We start from the raw sequence: 18,938 nt of genomic DNA, 5'->3' as shown, positions 1-18,938 counted from the left end.
AAAAACCAAGATTATGGCAACAAGAATGATTGATAACTGGGAAATAGAGGGAGAAAATGTGGAGCCAGTGACAGACTGTATTTCTAGGTGCAAAGATTATTGCAGATACCAACTGCAGCCAGGAAATCAGGAGACGCTTACTTCTTGGGAGGAGAGCAATGACCAATCTCGATAAAATAGTGAAGAGTAGAAACATCACACTGGCAATGAAGATCCGCATAGTCAAAGCAATGATATTCCCTGTAGTAACATATGGATGTGAGAGCTGGACCATAAGGAAGGCTGAGCGAAGGAATATAGATGCTCTTGAACTGTGGTGTTGGAGGAACATTCTGAGAGTGCCTTGGACTGCGAGAAGATCCAACCAGTCCATACTTCAGGAAATAAAGCCTGACTGCTCATTGGAGGATAGGATAGTAGAGGCCAAGATAAAGTACTTTGGCCACATCATGAGAAGAAAGGAAAGCTTAGAGAAGACAATGATGCTGGGGAAAATAGAAAGAAAAAGGAAGCGGGGCCGACCAAGGGGAAGATGGATGGATGGCATCCTTGAAGTGACTGGATTGACCTTGAAGGAGCTGGGGGTGGTGACGGCTGACAGGGAGCTCTGGTGTGGGCTGGTCCATGAGGTCACGAAGAGTCGGAAATGACTGAACGAATGAACAACAAACATAATGATATGATCACAAAGAAGATGTATACTGAAATAATTCAGCAGGGGATATTTGCTTATAGAAAAAGGTGGAATATGTAACCTACTGTGTTCATGTGGCCTCCTCCAAGCATGCCATTGGATACAACTAAATTAGTTTTACCTTCTCTTTTACTGCTATACAAGAACAATCTTTCTTTCTCCTTTTCCAAACAACAAACTTCTCTCAACCTTTCGACAGCTTGTGGGAGCTATTTCTGTCAGAATATAGGTTATGCCAAGATGACTGCAAATAGAACATAAGCCTGTCAAGTTCATACATCAACTTCAGTTATCGCAGAGGCAGGAAACAACCATATTATTCTCATGGTCTTTTGATCATTACTTCTTTCCCACAATTCTATAAGCATATATTGTGGGAGGACAGAAGAGGTCTTCTCAGTGGCTGGCCCCAAGCTTTGGAATTCCCTTCAATGAGAAACTAGGATAATCCCTCCTTGTTTGTCTTCCATTGACAAGAATAGGAATCACCAAGTTACAAAAAAGGTGGGTTCTGTAGGTTTGCCCTTAGGTTTAATTTGTTTGTAAGTTGGAACAGGCACATTTTAAAAGTATAACTCCGGCCAAAAATATATATTTGAAAGCTTTGGTAGCATAGGGATGAGTTAACACTCTAGTGGTGTTTCTTTTGCTGCCTTTTCACTTCACTTTCTGTCACTGTAATAATTGGATTTTGAAAAAATTGGCATGTTGAGGAAACTAGGATTGGTGAGAAAGCTTCAGATGAGACAATTACCTCCATGGTAACTCTTTCAGGAATGAATTTCCCTTCAGAGGAGTAGATTTCTTTCATATCCTGTTGTCTCACCCCAATTTTTATCTGTGAGTCATTTGTAAGTCAGATGTTTGTAACTCAGGGACTATCTGTAAAAGAAAAATTCTATTCCATCAAGATTATTAAGATCGTCTGGAGAGGCCCTGCTCTCGGTCTCACCAGCCTCACAAGCGCGTCTGGTGGGGATGAGGGACAGGGCCTTCTCGGTGTTGGCCCTGCGACTCTGGAACTCTCTCCCACTGGAGATCAGAACCGCCCCTTCTATCCTGACATTCAGGAAACAGGTGAAGACGTGGTTATGGAGACAGGCATTCGATGAGTGAGCCAACACCCTGAGATATGGATGGAAAATGATGTACAATCGATTTTAGTATGACGACTGACCATTGTAGTTTTGAATATATTTTCTGGTTTAATGTGTTATTGTAATATGAATTATGTTGTTTTACTTACTGTATGTGATTTTATGGTTGGAAACCGGTCTGAGTCCCTCAAAAGAGGTGAGAAGGTCGGTATACAAAACTTTTAAATAAATAAATAATAAATAAATAAATTCCCACAGGTTTCTAGGAATTTTCTACAAACCCTTTTCATAGTGTGATATTTTAATCATTTGTTTTTCTTTTGTATTTTAATAAATGGTTTTAAATGGTTTATGTCCTGTGGATAAGTTAACTGCATTTTATCAATGTTTTGTATAGTTTTATTTATTTATTTATTTATTTATTTATTTGTCATGTCAGGAGTGACTGCAAGTCACTCCTGGTATGAGAGAATTGGCCGTCTGCAAGGACGTTGCCCAGGGGACGCCTGGATGATTTGATGTTTTTATCATCCTTGTGGGAGGCTTCTCTCATGTCCCCGCATGAGGAGCTGGAGCTGATAGAGGGAGCTCATCCTCCTCTCCCCGGATTTGAACCTGTGACCTGTCAGTCTTCAGTCCTGCCGGCACAGGGGTTTAACCCACTGCGCCACCGGGGGCTCAAATATGTAAATTATTTATACTTAGTATGTGCCAGGGGCTAAGGTACCCATTTGGTGCCTTTTTGAGGTTGTTTAGGGTCTCCTTAGTATGTGCCAGGGGCTATAGTGCCCATTTGGTGCCTTTGAGAAGTTGTTTAGGGTCTCCTTAGTATGTGCCAGGGGCTAAGGTACCCATTTGGTGCCTTTTTGAAGTTGTTTAGGGTCTCCTTAGTATGTGCCAGGGGCTATAGTGCCCATTTGGTGCCTTATACTAATTTATACTAAGTAAATTATTTATAATTTTGTATATGTGTTTATATATATTTGCATTCATTTTGTGAGATGTCTTATATTCACATTTTAGGGAAAAGGTGGGATAAAGAGAAATAAGCAGTAGTAGCAGCAACGATACCTTGTGTCTAGCATGTTTTGGGGCAAAATTAGAAGTACTGGAAATGGCCTACAAAGCTTTATATGTCATGGGCTCAGATTATCTGCAAAACGGTATCTTCCCATATGAACCTGCCACAGTTTTGAGATCTTTGCCATAGTTTTGAGATCATCAGTCCCAACAGCCTGATAGGCATGTTTAATGAGGACCTGCAAAAGATCTCTGGTGGCTCATCCAAGACTGTACAATTTCTTTCAATAACAGGTCAGACTGCCCTCTTCTCTCCTAGTCACCAGGAGAGGAGATATTATCATTCAAACAAAATTTTGGAAACTGATAAGCTGAAGTTGAAAACTTTCCCCTTCCAAGTTTTGGAAACAGGCTGGTGTTAAAAAAATTCATCCCATAGGAAGTTATGCCGAAACATTAATATCACCTAGTCTCAGCATTTCTACTCATTAGCACTGGGCTCAAAATGAAACTAAGGCTGGATCTACATTTCCCTATATCCTAGGATTTGATCCCAGATTATCTGATTATCTCAGATTATCTGGCAGTGTAGACTCATATCAGAAAATAACAGTTCAAATAAGATAATCTGATATCAGACCCTGGGATATAGGACAATGGAAAACAAAACAATCCAGCCTCATGCTTTTTTCCCATTTTACAATCTGCAACAGAAACAACCTCCCTCTGTCTCTGGGTGCGTTAAGGACATTTCTTTTCTAATTTCATTCCTGAAGAAAACAACAAGTAATTTTAATTATTTTCTACCTACTATGGTAAGACTTTAAAAACAGTGGAGTTTTCAACATCAGTTTGCAGTTAGGAGCTTGCTCTGTGAAAAGTATGTGGATTTAGTGCAATTTTTTTTGTAAACAAACAAGAAAAACGGTGAGAATAAGTCCCAGTTGTAAGGTTTCTCGTCTCTCCAGGACTCTCCTTGTCAGGTTTTCTGATACTTGAGAAACATTTGGTTTAACATTTAAAAATATTTTGAATGTTCTTTCCATCCCTGTTATGTGTGCTTATATGTGTATATTTTTATTTACAGAGATACGTGTGGGTGTTCATATATCACTATGCATTTATTTGTGAGTGAAGACTGAAAACCAAAACCAAGGTTACAACAACATCTGTTATAGAACTCCAATATGCTGATGACAATGTCGTCTGTGCGCATTCAGAAGAAGACCTATAAGCCACTTTAAACACCTTTGTAGAAGCATACGAGAAACTCAGCCTGTCACTGAACATCGAGAAAACCAAAGTGCTCTTCCAGCAGTCACCATCCAATCCCTCTCCAATGCCAGAAATACAGTTTAATACAGTCACCAGCCAATCCCTCTCCAATGCCAGAAATACAGCTTAATGGTGTACCATTAGAAAATGTTGACCATTTCCGCTACCTTGGCAGCCACTTCTCCACAAAAGTCAACATTGACACTGAAATACAACACCGCCTGAGCTCTGCAAGTCCAGCATTTTTCTGAATGAAGCACAGAGTGTTTTTTTTACCGCTTCCTGGGATACCCGTAGGGATACCAAGGTGCTTGTTTATAAAGCTATTGTCCTCCCAACCCTAGTATATGCCTGCGAAATGTGGACTATCTACAGACATCACATGGAACTCCTAGAATGATTCCATCAGCGTTGCCTCCGAAAAATCCTGCATATCTCCTGGGAAGATAGGCAGACAAATGTCAGCACGCTGGAAGAAGCAAAGACCACCAGCATTGAAGCGATGATCCTCCACCATCAACTCCACTGGTACAGTCACGTTGTCCGGATGCCCGACCATCATCTCTCAAAGCAGCAGCTCTACTCCAAATTCAAGAATGGAAAATGGAATGTTGGTGGACAGGAAAAGAGATTTAAAGATGGACTGAAAGCCAACCTTAAAAACTCTGGCATAGACACTGAGAACTGGGAAGATGTGGCCCTTGAGTGCTCTAGCTGGAGGTCAGCTGTAACCAGCAGTGCTGTAGAATTTGAAGAGGCACGAATAGAGGGTGAAAGAGAGAAACATGCCAAGAGGAAGGCGCATCAAGCCAACCCTTCTGTCTGGAAACCGATGCCCTCACTACAGGAGAACATGTAGGTCAAGAATAGGGCTCCACAATCACCTACGTACTCACCGCCAGTACACCGAACTTGGAAGACCATCTTACTCGGTCAACGAGGGATCGCCTAAATAACTAAAATGAGGCACGCAATACTATCATATTTATATTCATATGCCGTCTGATCTTTTTAAAAAATCAGATGAGATGATTTCTATGAAGCTATCCAATAAGTATTCATGAAGCAATCCACTAACAGCTGGAAAAAAAAACTTTTGTTACTTCTTTGTGAAGGTCACTAGAAAGACTTTATTGTAGCAGTTGATGCAGAATTTTGCTGCGATTACATGCCTCATGTCATCTGCATTAAATTCCCTTAAGGAGGTGCCCTAAGATTCAGTTATCTGACTTTGAAAGAAGCAGTGATGGTGGGGAAAATCTTGTCCAGAATCCTCTGGGGAAGAAAACTTTGATTTGTTGTGCCTTTTAAAGCAACTCAGAAGAGGAAGTCCTTCTGTTTGTCTTAGTGGAAACACTTTGGTTTTTGAGAGCAGAAGATGTTCCTGAGTGAAGGCCCACAAAGCAAATGAACAGAAAGAGAACATACAAGACGCCAAGAAAGATAATGGATTTTCATGGGCTACGACAATGCTCAAGAGGAAACCCTGAATACCAAGGGGGGGGGGGGGATTATGCTGTCCTGGGATACTTGTACTTGACATATTAAGAAATATTGTGTCCAAATGGGGAATGTATATCTAGGCAAGAAATTTTCTAGTACTCGAAAGACTTTCCCCTCGATGATTCCAGATGCTTGTCTGGATGTGTAGCAAAAGTTCCTAGCTAATAAATCCACAGTGATTTTTCAATATTTGAATAGGTCATTTGGTGACATTGCAGTTAGAAATTTGTGGGGGTGAGGTGGGGGGGGGGCAAATTAAGCAGTAATAGATGGACATTTTCTGCTTGCTATAATGAACTCCTTTCTTTCAACAATTCACTTGTTTTATTATGTTTTTGATCCACACATTTTCAACTATTGTCATCTATCCATTTTCTAATCCTATGGTTTTTTTTTCAAATTAAACTATAACTTCCCCACCAACTTACTTTACCAGGCACCAGCTGTATCAGCTGCTTGAGGAGAAGACAGTCCCTTCTGTCAACTACAGGAGCACACGTGAATGATGTTTCCATTATGCTTATAACTAGTTGGTACAGAATACTAAAACTACAAAAACACAACAACTATTGACCATAAAAACTATTGGACCTATAACTTTGTTTTTGTAAGTATGGCATTCTAAATCAGGGATCTTCAAACTAAGGCTCATGGGCTGGATGCAGCCCTCCAACATAATCTATATAAATAAAAATGTAATGTTCATTTGTGGGATTAACATAACTCAAAAACCACTGGGTGAATTGACACCAAATTTGGACACAAGACACTTATCAGGCCAACGAGTGACCATCACACATAAAAACACTCAAAAACACAGCAGAAGGCACTTAAAAAGCCAAAAAAAGCAAAAAGACTCTACAGTGCATGTGCAAAAACAACTTCCCCTGCAAACAAAACAAACAATAGCATATCCACACTTGCTTCCGGACTACAGCTCCCAGCATCCCCTAGACCAGGCCCTTTAGGAGAGGAGGATGATCCAAATGCACTGCTTCCAAGATGCAAGCTTTCTTCTCCTTGGATCTCTTTGAGAGCATCCAAATTCCTGCATATTTCCAATTTCCTATTCCTGGACTCCAACTCCCAGAAATCTTCCAGATAGATAGATAAGCTAGAGATAGGTAGGTAGATAGATTGATTAGGAGGACTGCTGGGAGTTGCAGTCCAAGAATAAGCAGAGAAGGAAGAAAGGGGAGAAAGAGGAAGGGAAAGAAAAGGGGGAGAAGGACGGGAAGAAGAAGAGAAGAGAAGGAAGGAAGGAAGGAAGGAAGGAAAGAAATAATAAAAGGGAAGGAAGGAGAGAAAGGGGGGGGGGAGGTTGGCCACAGCAACGTGTGGTGGGTACAGCTAGTTGACCATAAAAACTATTGGACCTATAACTTTGTTTTTGTAAGTATGGCATTCTAAAATCAGGGATCTTCAAGCTAAAGCTTATGGGCTGGATGCAGCCCTCCAAGATCATTTACCAAGAAACAGCCCTAAACTTTAGACTTAGATTTGTCTTAAGTCTGAAATGACTTGAAGACACACAACAACAATCCTGATCAACTTGACTATCTCATTAGCCAAAAGCAGATCCACACTTTCCATTGAAATATTGGTAAGTTTATGTTTGTTAAAATTGTTCTTCATTTTAAATATTGTATTGTCCCCCCCCCCTTTTTTTGCACTATAAATAAGATATGTTTAGTGCACTTGGGAATTGGTTCATGTCTTTTTCAAACTATAGTCCAGCCCCCCAATAGTCTGAGGGACTATGAACTGGCCCTCTGCTTTAAAAAATGGAGGAATCCTGTTTTAAACAATGGGTTACAGGCTTTATAACCTCAAGGAACACTTGAGAAGTCTCAAAATAATTAAGGCAGACCAGTGACAATAATAATGCACAGGCAGAACCAATCTCACAGTGCTGACAAGAGTTTGACATTATTGATATATGACCACTCTTGCAAAATGGCTAAATTGTGTACAACAATTATTTCCTTGTAGCAAGGAGTTCCATAACATACTTTTCCTCAAATGAAGACATTAGCTGAATGTGATGATATAGTGGCTTTAAATGTTGACTTTAAATATCATCCTCCTCCTAGATTCCTCTCAAAGTATTCTTGTTCATCTCTCATCATCTCTACCTCCCTCCTCTTCCCAGCTTGTAACTAATTCCATACTGCTGGAGGAATGAGATGGACTGTAGCAGTGAGGTCCATCAAAAATGGTTTCCAATTCTCAGTTTGATAAATACTGTACTCAATCAACACACTAATAAACAAAGCCATGGTTCTTATCTCATGCTCTGGAAACCTCATTCCAAATCTGTTCTTAGGTAGTGCGTGTTCCTCTTGAGCATGTATAACACACTGTGGGATGAAAAACCTCCTTTTTTAAATAAAACTGCAAACAAACGACTACTAGGACAAAGTATATAGCTGATGTTTCTTTTGACCTAACAGATCTCTGCAAAATACAGAAATCCTCAGACATCATCCACTCCTAGTAAATATTATTGGGCAGACACCTGAAATAAATCCCCAGATATCAAAATAACCAATCTTAATCATTCCTATGGCAAAATCATAGCATACTGTTTTGAAACCCACTTCTTCTACTTTACTAAGATATTGAACAATTGCCTAAGCAATTTTCTAAATATAAGCAGAAGCATCTGCTGTTCACCTATCCATCTTTATTGTGATTGCAATGGGTATATAATATTACCAGTGGTGGGATGTAATTTGCCTCCCTTGCCATAGTCACACCTCTATAATTTGAACAGTGTTTCAAAACCAGTAACAAAACTCTTTTGGGATTTTTCCAAAGAGAGGCATGATGGCAATGTTATAGAAACTAACTAATAGATGCCCACTAAAATCAACTTTTTCCTTGTTTGTACTGAGCTGTGTTGAAATCATATTAAGAACTCACATTCAGAGCAACAGTTCTCACTGTGAGTTCTATATAAAAACATGCGTGTTTTAAGGGTGATGAAGTCACTATCAGAGTTCTCTATTCTAGAAATGCCACTTCTCTTGTCAAAATAGAAGGGCATTCATCACCACTTTATCTTGTGGAACGGTCATGGAGAAAAATATCTGTCCTTTTTTTGCCTTGGAAGAGAAAAATTAGCAGATAGTCTCATATGGTGTGAACTAAGTGGTCCCTATATGCCTTGCATTTCCCAGTGCAGTTTTTTACACCACTCCATTCCGATATCAGAATGGGTTTAGTCCGGTGGTTCCCAATCTTTGGTCCTCCAAATATTTTGGGCTTCAGCTCCCACAATTCCTAATAGCTGGTAAGATGGCTAGGATTTCTGGGAATTGAAGTCCAAAACACCTGGAGGACCAATGGCTGGGAACCACTGGTTTAGTCAGTCACCACATCTGAGGTTATGATAATGAGAAGACAGGAAAGCTTGGAGAATATATTGATGCTGGGGGAAATGGAAGGAAAAAGGGAGAGGGGCCGACCAAGGGCAAAGATGGATGGATGTTATCCTTGAAGTGACTGGCTTGACCCTGAATGACAGGCAGCTCTGGCATGGACTGGTCCATGAGGTCATGAAGAGTCAGAAGTGACTGAATGAATAAACAACAAAATATTTGAAGTAAGAATTTTTAATGGGACTACCAGAAAAGTCTGAAAAACACTTCCTTGTTTCAATCTGTGTTATGCTCAACCATTGCAGCCAGGGTCATAGCTGGGGGGGGGGGGGGGGGAGCAGTTAAAAGTTCAACCCTGACCTGAAATGTGTCAGGTTAAGAAGGAAACTTAGTTTACTCATAACTTGGTTAACTAGTAAAAATTCTTGAGTAAACCAGTTTTGGGGGGGGGGGGGGAGAAGAACCCTTTTGAGGGGGGTTAGAACCCTTAATCCCCCCCTCTCCAGCTACAGCCCTGGTTGCTGCATTGGGTTCACTGATCACTATTGACTTGCATTATATTTCTTTCATATCTGGATAATTTTCTGTTACTCATTTTGCTGTTATGTTTCTTGGAATTTATTCAAGGTCAAATGGCACAGTGTGGGTCTGGGTAGGTATGTAAATTCGGACTTCCTGGTGAACCTTTCTAATAGTTATTATATGATGGACTGTTCACCTGAAGTTGTCCTCACAGCTGTCCAGCATGATAGAGGGCATGTGCTTGGGGGATTGACAAGTGAACTGTATCAAGAGTTAGGTGAACCTACTATGGCCAGTTGCCAGGACCTTCTGGCTATGTATCTAATTTGAGATTCTTGCTCAGCCAGGATATAATGAAGCACTGGTTACATTGCATTTAAAAGACCTGCCCTGTTTGAAGTTCACTTTGTTGATGAATTTTCATACTGCAGGCTGGTTAAGCCCATTTTTATTGTTTTGGACATGTAGATCTTTAACAGCTATGAAAAACTAGTTCTTCAGCAGCATCCAGCTATTCTTTCCTCCCAATTGAGTGTGCCAAGAAACTGAAGAATAGCATAGAAGTGATATTGCTTGTCAGTTCATGTAATGTATGCGAATTACATCATGCATGTAGCACTGGACCACACTTGCACATAAAAATGCCATTTAACAACATCAACTGCTATATGCCATATCTGAGAAATTTCATGTTTTTTGTAAATAAATAAATTGTTTAAAAAGTTAGTGTTCATTAACAATAAGACAGTCTTTTAAAATGGAGCCATTCCAAAGATTCTCCTGTTTTCTTTGATATAATATGCCTTAACACATGCTAAATAGCTGTTGATTGCACTTCTGTTAGAAATTTATTCTGTAGAGTAGCAGTCCATGGCTATTAACTATGACTTTCTTGTTGTAGAGGAAGGCAAAAAATTCATTAATTGACAACAACTGAAGGTATCTACTTTTCCTTCCCTATACTATTTTCTTCAAAATGATAAATAGCTATAACAAGTAATCACATTAATCTAGATAAAGTGTTCCCTCACTTATCGTGGGTGTTATGTTCCAGGACCACAAGAAAAAAGTGAAAATCCACAAACTAGGGATGCTATATATGATTTTAACTATGAGATGAGATGTTATAATGTTTATGGATTGTTATAATGTCATTCTCTTAAATTGTTTTTAACAGTTTTTATCATGTTTAAGTATTGTATTTGCTTTTGTTAACCCCTTTGAGTCGCCCTGAGGGCTGAGAAGAGTGGTATATAAATATAGTAAATAAATAAATAAACAAACAAATAAATAAATAAATATGTATATCGAGTTCCAAGGGTGAGACAGAAGCGAGGAGAGATTTAAAGGCATCACACACTTTTTTTGCTAGCTATCTCTGCTTTGCTTTGCAATCTCTCTTCATTGGCCGCCTCTCTCCCAAGGGGACGGGTGAAACCCCCCTTCCACACTCCAACATTGCCAGGAGGCAGGATTAGAACGCCGCTCTGGGCAACAGCAACCATTCATAAACTGGGAGGCAAAAACCCGTGAAACAGCGAGTTCGTCAAAAGCGAACCGTGAAGTAGCGAGGGAACCCTGTACTCCAATTTACTGAGAACACTCTGACTTAAACATGGAACTTCAACCAAAACAGAAGTTGTCTATTCATTGCCATAGAATGTCCACACATATACATAGACTTACACTTGCATCTCAGCTATAATACATCCACTAATATAATTCAAGATACAGGCAAATTCCACTGATTAAGCTTACTGTGATCATAATTAACAGTAGGATTTAAACCACTGTATGAGCAACCATCTCTCTGAAGTAGTACTTGTAGTAGAAGTAATACTACTACTACTAATAATAATAATATCATTTATATCCTGCTTTTCTCATGATAATGGGACTCAGGGCAGCTAACATATTAAAAGCAAGCTAAGAACAATACAAAATCCAAATAAAGTTATGAATATATGATTTAAAAATTAAACAGTTTGTAAATCCCCCCTGCCCCCCCCCCCCCCCCAGGTGTTGAGAAGGGTGGGGTACAAATATCTGAAATAAATAAATAAATAAAAACATAAAAATATTAAATTGTGCTTTAAAAATTACAAACTCTTTGAAAATCTTAAAAACAAAACAAAACACTACACCGCATTAAAAGCCCAAAACCCATCAATTTTTAAAAACCTTGTAGAACAGAAATGTTTTTACTTGCTGCTGGAAGGGAAGCAAGGATGGGGCAGGTGAAAACACATTTCAAAGGCAGCCACAAGTACAGTGCATTATAGTAATCCCAATTGGATATATCATTGTGGCTGGACTGGACTTCTCCAAGAACTAGTGCAGTTGATGTACTGGCTAGTCACTGCTGAAATCCGGTCCTCCAAGTTCAGAGCTGAATACAAGAGTACCCCCAAAACACAAATCTGTATTTTCAGGCTGAATGTAACTTCATATAACACAGGCAGACTACCTATCCCCAGATCTGCCTTTTGACTTATTAGAAACAGCTCTGTCTTGTCTGGATTAAGCTTCAAGTTGTCTGCCCTCATCCAGTCCATCAGAGCTGACAGGCACCAGTTTAGAACAGGAGCAGCTTCCTTGGAATAATATAGAAATGAGTAATATTGCTGGGTAACATCAGTTTACTGGAATCCACAAATTCCAGACTACCAGAGATTTCATCCAGATGTAAGCAGCACAGGGGCAAGACTGAACCACGAGGGACACTACAGGTCAATAACCAAGAGGTTGGGCAGGAATCCCCCATCACCATTCTCTGTGCCACCCCTCAAGAAAAGATCAGAGCCATTGAAGAACAGTTATTTATTATTATTTATTATTTCCCACATTTCTAACCCACCCTTCTCAACCCCTGAGGGGGGGACTCAGAGGGGCTAACACAGGCAACAATTCGATGTCACAAAATAATATAAACAAATATAACAACAGTTTAAAACAGTAAATAGAACATTAATTGTATTGTCGAAGGCTTTCATGGCCAGAATCACTGGGTTGTTTTTTCGGGCTATATGGCCATGGTCTAGAGGCATTCTCTCCTGACGTTTCGCCTCCATCTATGGCAAGCATCCTCAGAGGTAGTGAGGTCTGTTGGAACTAGGAAAAAGGGTTTATATATCTGTGGAATGACCAGGGTGGGACAAGGGACTCTTGTCTGCTGGAGCTAGGTGTGCATGTTTCAACTGACGAAGATCCACCCAGAGGAAAAGTGTTCTTGCCATACATCAAGGGAACCACTGACTGCATAGGGAAGCTGATGAGGAAACACAACATACAAACTATCTACAGACCCACCAAGAAAATCCAACAAATGCTACGTTCAGCAAAGGACAAGAGGGATCCTCTCACTTCTGCAGGAGTCTACCGTATACCATGCAGCTGTGGACAAGTCTACATAGGGACCACCAAACGCAGCATTGCCCAAACATGAATCAAGGAACATGAAAGGCACTGCAGACTACTTCAGCCAGAGAAGTCAGCCATAGCAGAGCACCTGATTAACCAACCTGGACACAGCATTTTATTTGAGAACACAAAAATGCTGGACCACTCCAACAACCACCATGTCAGACTACACAGAGAAGCCATTGAAATACACAAGCCTGTGGACAATTTCAACAGAAAGGAGCAAACCATGAAAACGAACAAAATCTGGCTACCAGTATTAAAAAACTCTAAAATTACAACAGCACAACAACAGAGAGGAAACAAACAAGGACATCTATTCACCTCTCAACAAAAGTTTGCTCCAGGCTCTGTCAGACCATTATATGCTAATCAAGGTGGTCAGTTGAAACATTCACACCTAGCTCCAGCAGACAAGAGTCCTTTGCCCCACCCTGGTCATTCCACAGATATATAAACTCCTTTTTCTAGTTCCAACAGACCTCACTACCTCTGAGGATGCTTGCCATAGACGCAGGCGAAACGTCAGGAGAGAATGCCTCTAGACCATTTCCATATAGCCTGAAAAAACCTACAACAACCCAGAACATTAATTTAAAAACACAATTCCTCCAAGGTCTATCCCAGAGAGCCGATTAATAAGGTACCATGTTTATTGACATCGAATGCCACTGAAAAGTCCAGCATAGTGATACATTTGTTTTATTATTGTTCAGTGTATGCAAACTTGGTTTTACACACATAATTATTTAAAATACCGTGTATACATCCTCCAGGCTGTATGTACATTATGTATACGAAACATAAATGAATCTTGTGTTTAGACTTGGGCCATCTCCAAGATATCTCAATAAGTTTATACAAATATTTCAACCTCTCCCCCTCCCTTCCCCCAAATCCAAAATCCACAACACTTCTGGTCCCAAGTATTTTGGATAAGGGATACTTAACCAGAATGCATTCTGACAATAAAATCTTGTTTTTTATTTGAAACTAACCTCGTTCCAATATTACTGGTTAACACTGTACATGTTTCAATGCATAAGATACACAATACTCTATTTAGTTAAATTGTTCAGTGAACTTCTTTTTAGGATTGTGCCCTCAGAAACCTCTGCACAAGAACACAATACTATGCAAGGTATTACAGTCACAATAGCAGTAATACACAATCCTTGGGATATAAAGATTTTGATACAACTAGGTACAAAGCAACCAACGATACATTCAGCTTTATTGAACTTTAAATGGAAAGGTTTAAATCTGAAAGCCTGTGCAAAAGGAAAATGGATTTTACATGCTGCCCCCTTCCATCAAGGAAGGGGTGGGTTGCACTGCTTGCTATTTGAACGAATCTCAGTGATACTCACTTAAAGACTTCTGATATTGATCTTAGTGTACGAGAAGGATTGTTTGAATGAAAGTGATCTCTTAAATAGTCTGGTCCGAAGGTCTTTTGTGTTTTAAAGGTTAAGACTAAAACTTTGAAAGAGCTTGTGCAAAGAACAAATTTACTTCATCTCCCCTTTTTTAAAAAGGTAAATAGAATACACACAATACCTGTATTCATCCTGTGTAAAACGTGGAATTACTGAAGGTTGTAATACTGAAATTTCTACAGTGGTGGTGTTGAACTTCACAGGGTCACCATCATCATAGGCAATAATCACAAGCTATTAAGCAAACAAACATAGTGAATTAATGTGTACATCAGCATCAGGTTTACATACAATTGTAATTTAAAGTATTGCCTACTTTTACGTAGAGCCAAATCAAAGACAGAAACAAAACATGAGTAATATACCCAACACAATCCAGACTAAAAAAATGAACTTGGCATTGGATTTTATTAAAAAACGAAAGCCTAACTTGGAAAGCTCGGCTCCACATATATTATAAAGAACATTTAAAGAGGAAATAGGTTATGTAAAAACAAGAAAAGGTTGTTTCAATTGGGGATGTAGAAAGTTCCTTGAGAAGTTTAATCTTATTAATTCATAAGATTTAATCTTACTGATGTTTTCAAAATTTGTAGATGCCTGAAACTTTTCCTACTTAGTTTCATATAACTTGGAGTTGTATGTTTGGACCATTTCAAACTATAAAATATCTTGTAAATAATAATAATAATAATAATAATAATAATAATAATAATAGGTAGTGGAAAATGAACACGCAAAAATGCTGTGGGACTTTCAAATCCAGACTGACAAAGCTTTGGAACACAATACACCAGACATCATGATTGGGGGGGGGGGGGGGAGTTAGGGTTATTGATGTTACCATATCGGGTGACAGTCGCATTGAGGAAAAACAACAGGAAAAACTCAGCCATTATCAGGACCTTAAAATCGAACTGCAAAGGCTCTGGCATAAACAAGTACAGGTGGTCCCAGTGGTAATTGGCACACTGGGTGCTGTGCCAAAAGATCTCAGCCGGCATTTGGAAACAATAAACATTGACAAAATCATGATCTGCCAACTGCAAAAAGCCACCTTACTTGGATTCTACACGCATCATTTGAAAATACACCACACAGTCCTAGACACTTGGGAAGTGTTTGCCTTGTGATTTTGTGATACGAAATCCAGCATATAGATCTCGTTTGCTGTGATATATTGTGGTTTTGTGTCAGTAATATATATATATTTTTTGTTGTGTCAGAAGTCGCTTCTGGTGTGAGAGAATTGGCCGTCTGCAAGGATGTTGCCCAGGGGACGCCCAGATGATTTTTTTTGATGTTTTTATCATCCTTGTGGGAGGCTTCTCTAATGTCCCCGCATGAGGAGCTGGAGCTGATAGAGGGAGCTCATCCGCCTCTCCCCGGATTTGAACCTGCGACCTGTCGGTCTTCAGTCCTGCCGGAACAGGGATTTAACCCACGGCACCACCGGGGGCTCCATAGTAAAATAATAATAATAATAATAGTAGTAGTAGTAGTAATAATAATAACAATAATAATTTCTATCCCACTTTTCTCTCTAAACGGACTCAAGGTGGCTGACAAAATCACTTAAACATTTAAAATAAGACAGATACACACATTAAAAACAATTAAACATTTGTGAGTAGATACAAAGGTGAAAATACAAGAAACACCATTAAAATTCCATTCAAAACCCACCGTCTCTCCACAAATCCCACCCAACCTCCCCAGTAGTGTGCCTCTTATCCTTCCCCAAATGCCTGATGTTTTAACCTGCTTGTGAAAATTACTTTTGAAGGAAAAGTAAACCTATAACCACATAGACATGCTTTGTTATATGCACTACATCATTTCTCAAAATAGTCTCCTCCAGCAGTCCTTCAGTTTTCAGTAGCACTAAGTAGGGAAATAGTAGAGATATTCTGCCCAATGAAAATTGTATAAGAAGCATCAAGATCTTATATATATATATTGTCGAAGGCTTTCATGGCTGGAATCACTAGGTTCTTGTGGGTTTTTTCGGGCTATAGAGCCATGTTCTAGAGGCATTTCTCCTGACGTTTGGCCTGCATTTATGGCAAGTATCCTCAGAGGTAGTGAGGTCTGTTGGAATTAGGACAATGGGTTTATATATCTGTGGTATGGCTGGGGTGGGGCAAGGAGCTCTTCCCTGCTGCAGTTAGGTGTGAATGTTTTAGCTGATCACCTTCATTAGCATTTGAAGGCCTGCCTGAGCCTGGGAAAATCTCTTGCTGGTGTTAATCTGTGCCTGGTTGTTTCCTCTCTGTTGTTTTGCTGTTGTAATTTTAGAGTTTTTTAATACTGGTAGCCAGATTTTGTTCATTTTCATGGTTTCTTCCTTTCTGTTGAAATTGTCCACATGCTTGTGGATTTCAATGGCTTCTCTGTGTAGTCTGACATGGTGGTTGTTGGTGTGGTCCAGCATTTCTGTGTTCTCAAATAATATGCTGTGTCCAGGCTGGTTCATCAGGTGCTCTGCTATGGCTGACTTCTCTGGTTGAAGTAGTCTGCAGTGTCTTTCATGTTCCTTGATGCGTGTCTGGGCGCTGCGTTTGGTGGTCCCTATGTAGACTTGTCCACAGCTGCATGGTATACGGTAGACTCCTGCAGAGGTGAGAGGATCCCTCTTGTCCTTTGCTGAATGTAGCATTTGTTGGATTTTCTTGGTGGGTTTGTAGATTGTTTGTATGTTGTGTTTCCTCATCAGCTTCCCTATGCGGTCAGTGGTTCCCTTGATGTATGGCAGGAACACTTTTCCTCTGGGTGGATCTTCATCTTTACTCTTATGTTTTTATCATCCTTGTGGGAGGCTTCTCTCATGTCCCTGCTTGGGGAGCTGGAGCTGACAGAGGGAGCTCATCCGCCTCTCCCAGGATTTGAATCTGCGACCTGTCGGTCTTCAGTCCTGCCGGCACAGGGGTTTAACCCACTGCACCACCGAGGGCTCCTATATATCTATAATTCAGAATTTATTGCACTCTTTTTTCCAGAAAAACCATTCATCTGGTCTGAAATATTCTGCCCTTTCTGGTGAAGTCTATTGTAGCCTATGAAAATATGTCCCAGAGGGCTGTGAAACGGCACAGAAAAGGTAGTGGTGGGAATTAATGGGGAAAAAAATTCAATTTCCAAGACCCATCCAAGTCAACATATGTAAATTGTACTTCTATAATTGGGTTGCAGCACCTGGCATCCAGTCAGAGGCGGCCCTAGGTAATTTTTAATGGTAAGCAAATAGTATTTTGGCAACCCCCCCAACCAATCATTGATATATATTTTCTGTTTGTTGTGGGAGTTCTGTGTGCCATATTTGGTTCAATTCCATCATTGGTGGAGTTCAGAATGCTCTTTGATTGTAGGTGAACTATACATCACAGTAACTACAACTCACATATGTCAAGGTCTATTTCCCCCCAAGAGCGCCTCAAGAGTGCCCCTGGGCAAAATCAACTATACTGCAAATGCTTACTCTGCGTAATGGGTTGCTGAGGCTCCCCCCGGACTGCTAGGGCTGTTGTGAGCCAAGGGGGCGCCCCTCAAGTGGAGGCCGAGGGGCATTTACAGAGGCGCCTCTGCGCCCCTGGCAAAAAAAGTGTACTGCGACCGCTTACTTTGCGTAATGGACGAACCGCCCCTGCATCCAGTACATTTATATAATATAGTGAGTAAAACATTAATATTAACAGCACCTAAAAATCAATCTCCTTGTATTATCTTTAAATACTGCTGTGCCAGGCAATCTTCTGTATATTGATTTAGGGCCCATCTTCATTGCCATATAATGCGATTTCATAATGCAGTTTAACTGCATTGAACTGCATTATATGTGATTACACTGCCGTATCATGCAGCTCAATGCAATTAAAACGCATTATATATAATTGCAGATGGGGCCTTGGACATAAATCCCACTATTAAATTGGGCTTGATCCTAAACATATATGTTCATAATTGCAGTCTAAAATAATACAAAGGGCACTTTTGTAATCTTCATGATTTTAGAGCAGTATGGAATTTTATGGAATATTCATAACAATATTTGCCTTTAACAGAGATATTAGAATATTTTAAAAGTAACAAAGCCACGTTTTGCCATTTACTACAGATATAACTTTTGTTACATTTTAACACATAAAGAGAGAAACAAGAAAACTACTGTATGAGGTTAGATAAACAGATGGTGCTTTGCAAGAAGATAGTGGAATAGGGCAAAATGGTCAAAATCACACAGAGATGCCTTTTTGTTGTTGTTTAAAGGCATATTTAACAAAGGAGAGATAATTAAAAGGGGTGTTTTTATGCAATTTAGAAGAAAAAAGAATCGTAACCCCAGCTTCAGAAAAACAACTGAGACAATACACATTTCTGCAAATTACATAGAATTCAATTTTCTGTAATTAGTGGGTTGCAATCTGGGTTTTTAAAGCTGAAGCATCGTCTGAAACTCTAAAGAAAAAGAAAAGTCAAGCTAGACACATTAATTAGCATAATAGACTATCTCCTCAACAAAGAAATGCCAATGCAATGCAATACAAAACATTAATAGTGAGAAAATGTTGAAAGAACAGCTAAAAAC

At 39.7% G+C, this 18,938-nt stretch overlaps 1 protein-coding gene across 6 annotated transcripts in view; it reads right to left on the bottom strand.

Annotated features, from left to right (window-relative positions):
• Positions 1-18,938, bottom strand: part of PCDH15 (protocadherin related 15) — a 1,134,710-nt gene that overhangs the window by 138,091 nt on the left and 977,681 nt on the right. For all 6 annotated transcript variants that reach the window (XM_067465706.1, XM_067465711.1, XM_067465710.1 and 3 more), the window contains one exon: positions 14,475-14,587. In XM_067465706.1, the coding sequence (XP_067321807.1) occupies positions 14,475-14,587 (113 nt within the window). The remainder of the gene's footprint in view (positions 1-14,474; positions 14,588-18,938) is intronic.

Source organism: Anolis sagrei, chromosome 3 (genome assembly GCF_037176765.1).
Source record: "Anolis sagrei isolate rAnoSag1 chromosome 3, rAnoSag1.mat, whole genome shotgun sequence".
Lineage (NCBI taxonomy): Eukaryota > Metazoa > Chordata > Lepidosauria > Squamata > Dactyloidae > Anolis > Anolis sagrei.
Note: the sequence above shows the minus strand (reverse complement) of the source record. Positions and strands in the feature narration are given on the sequence as shown.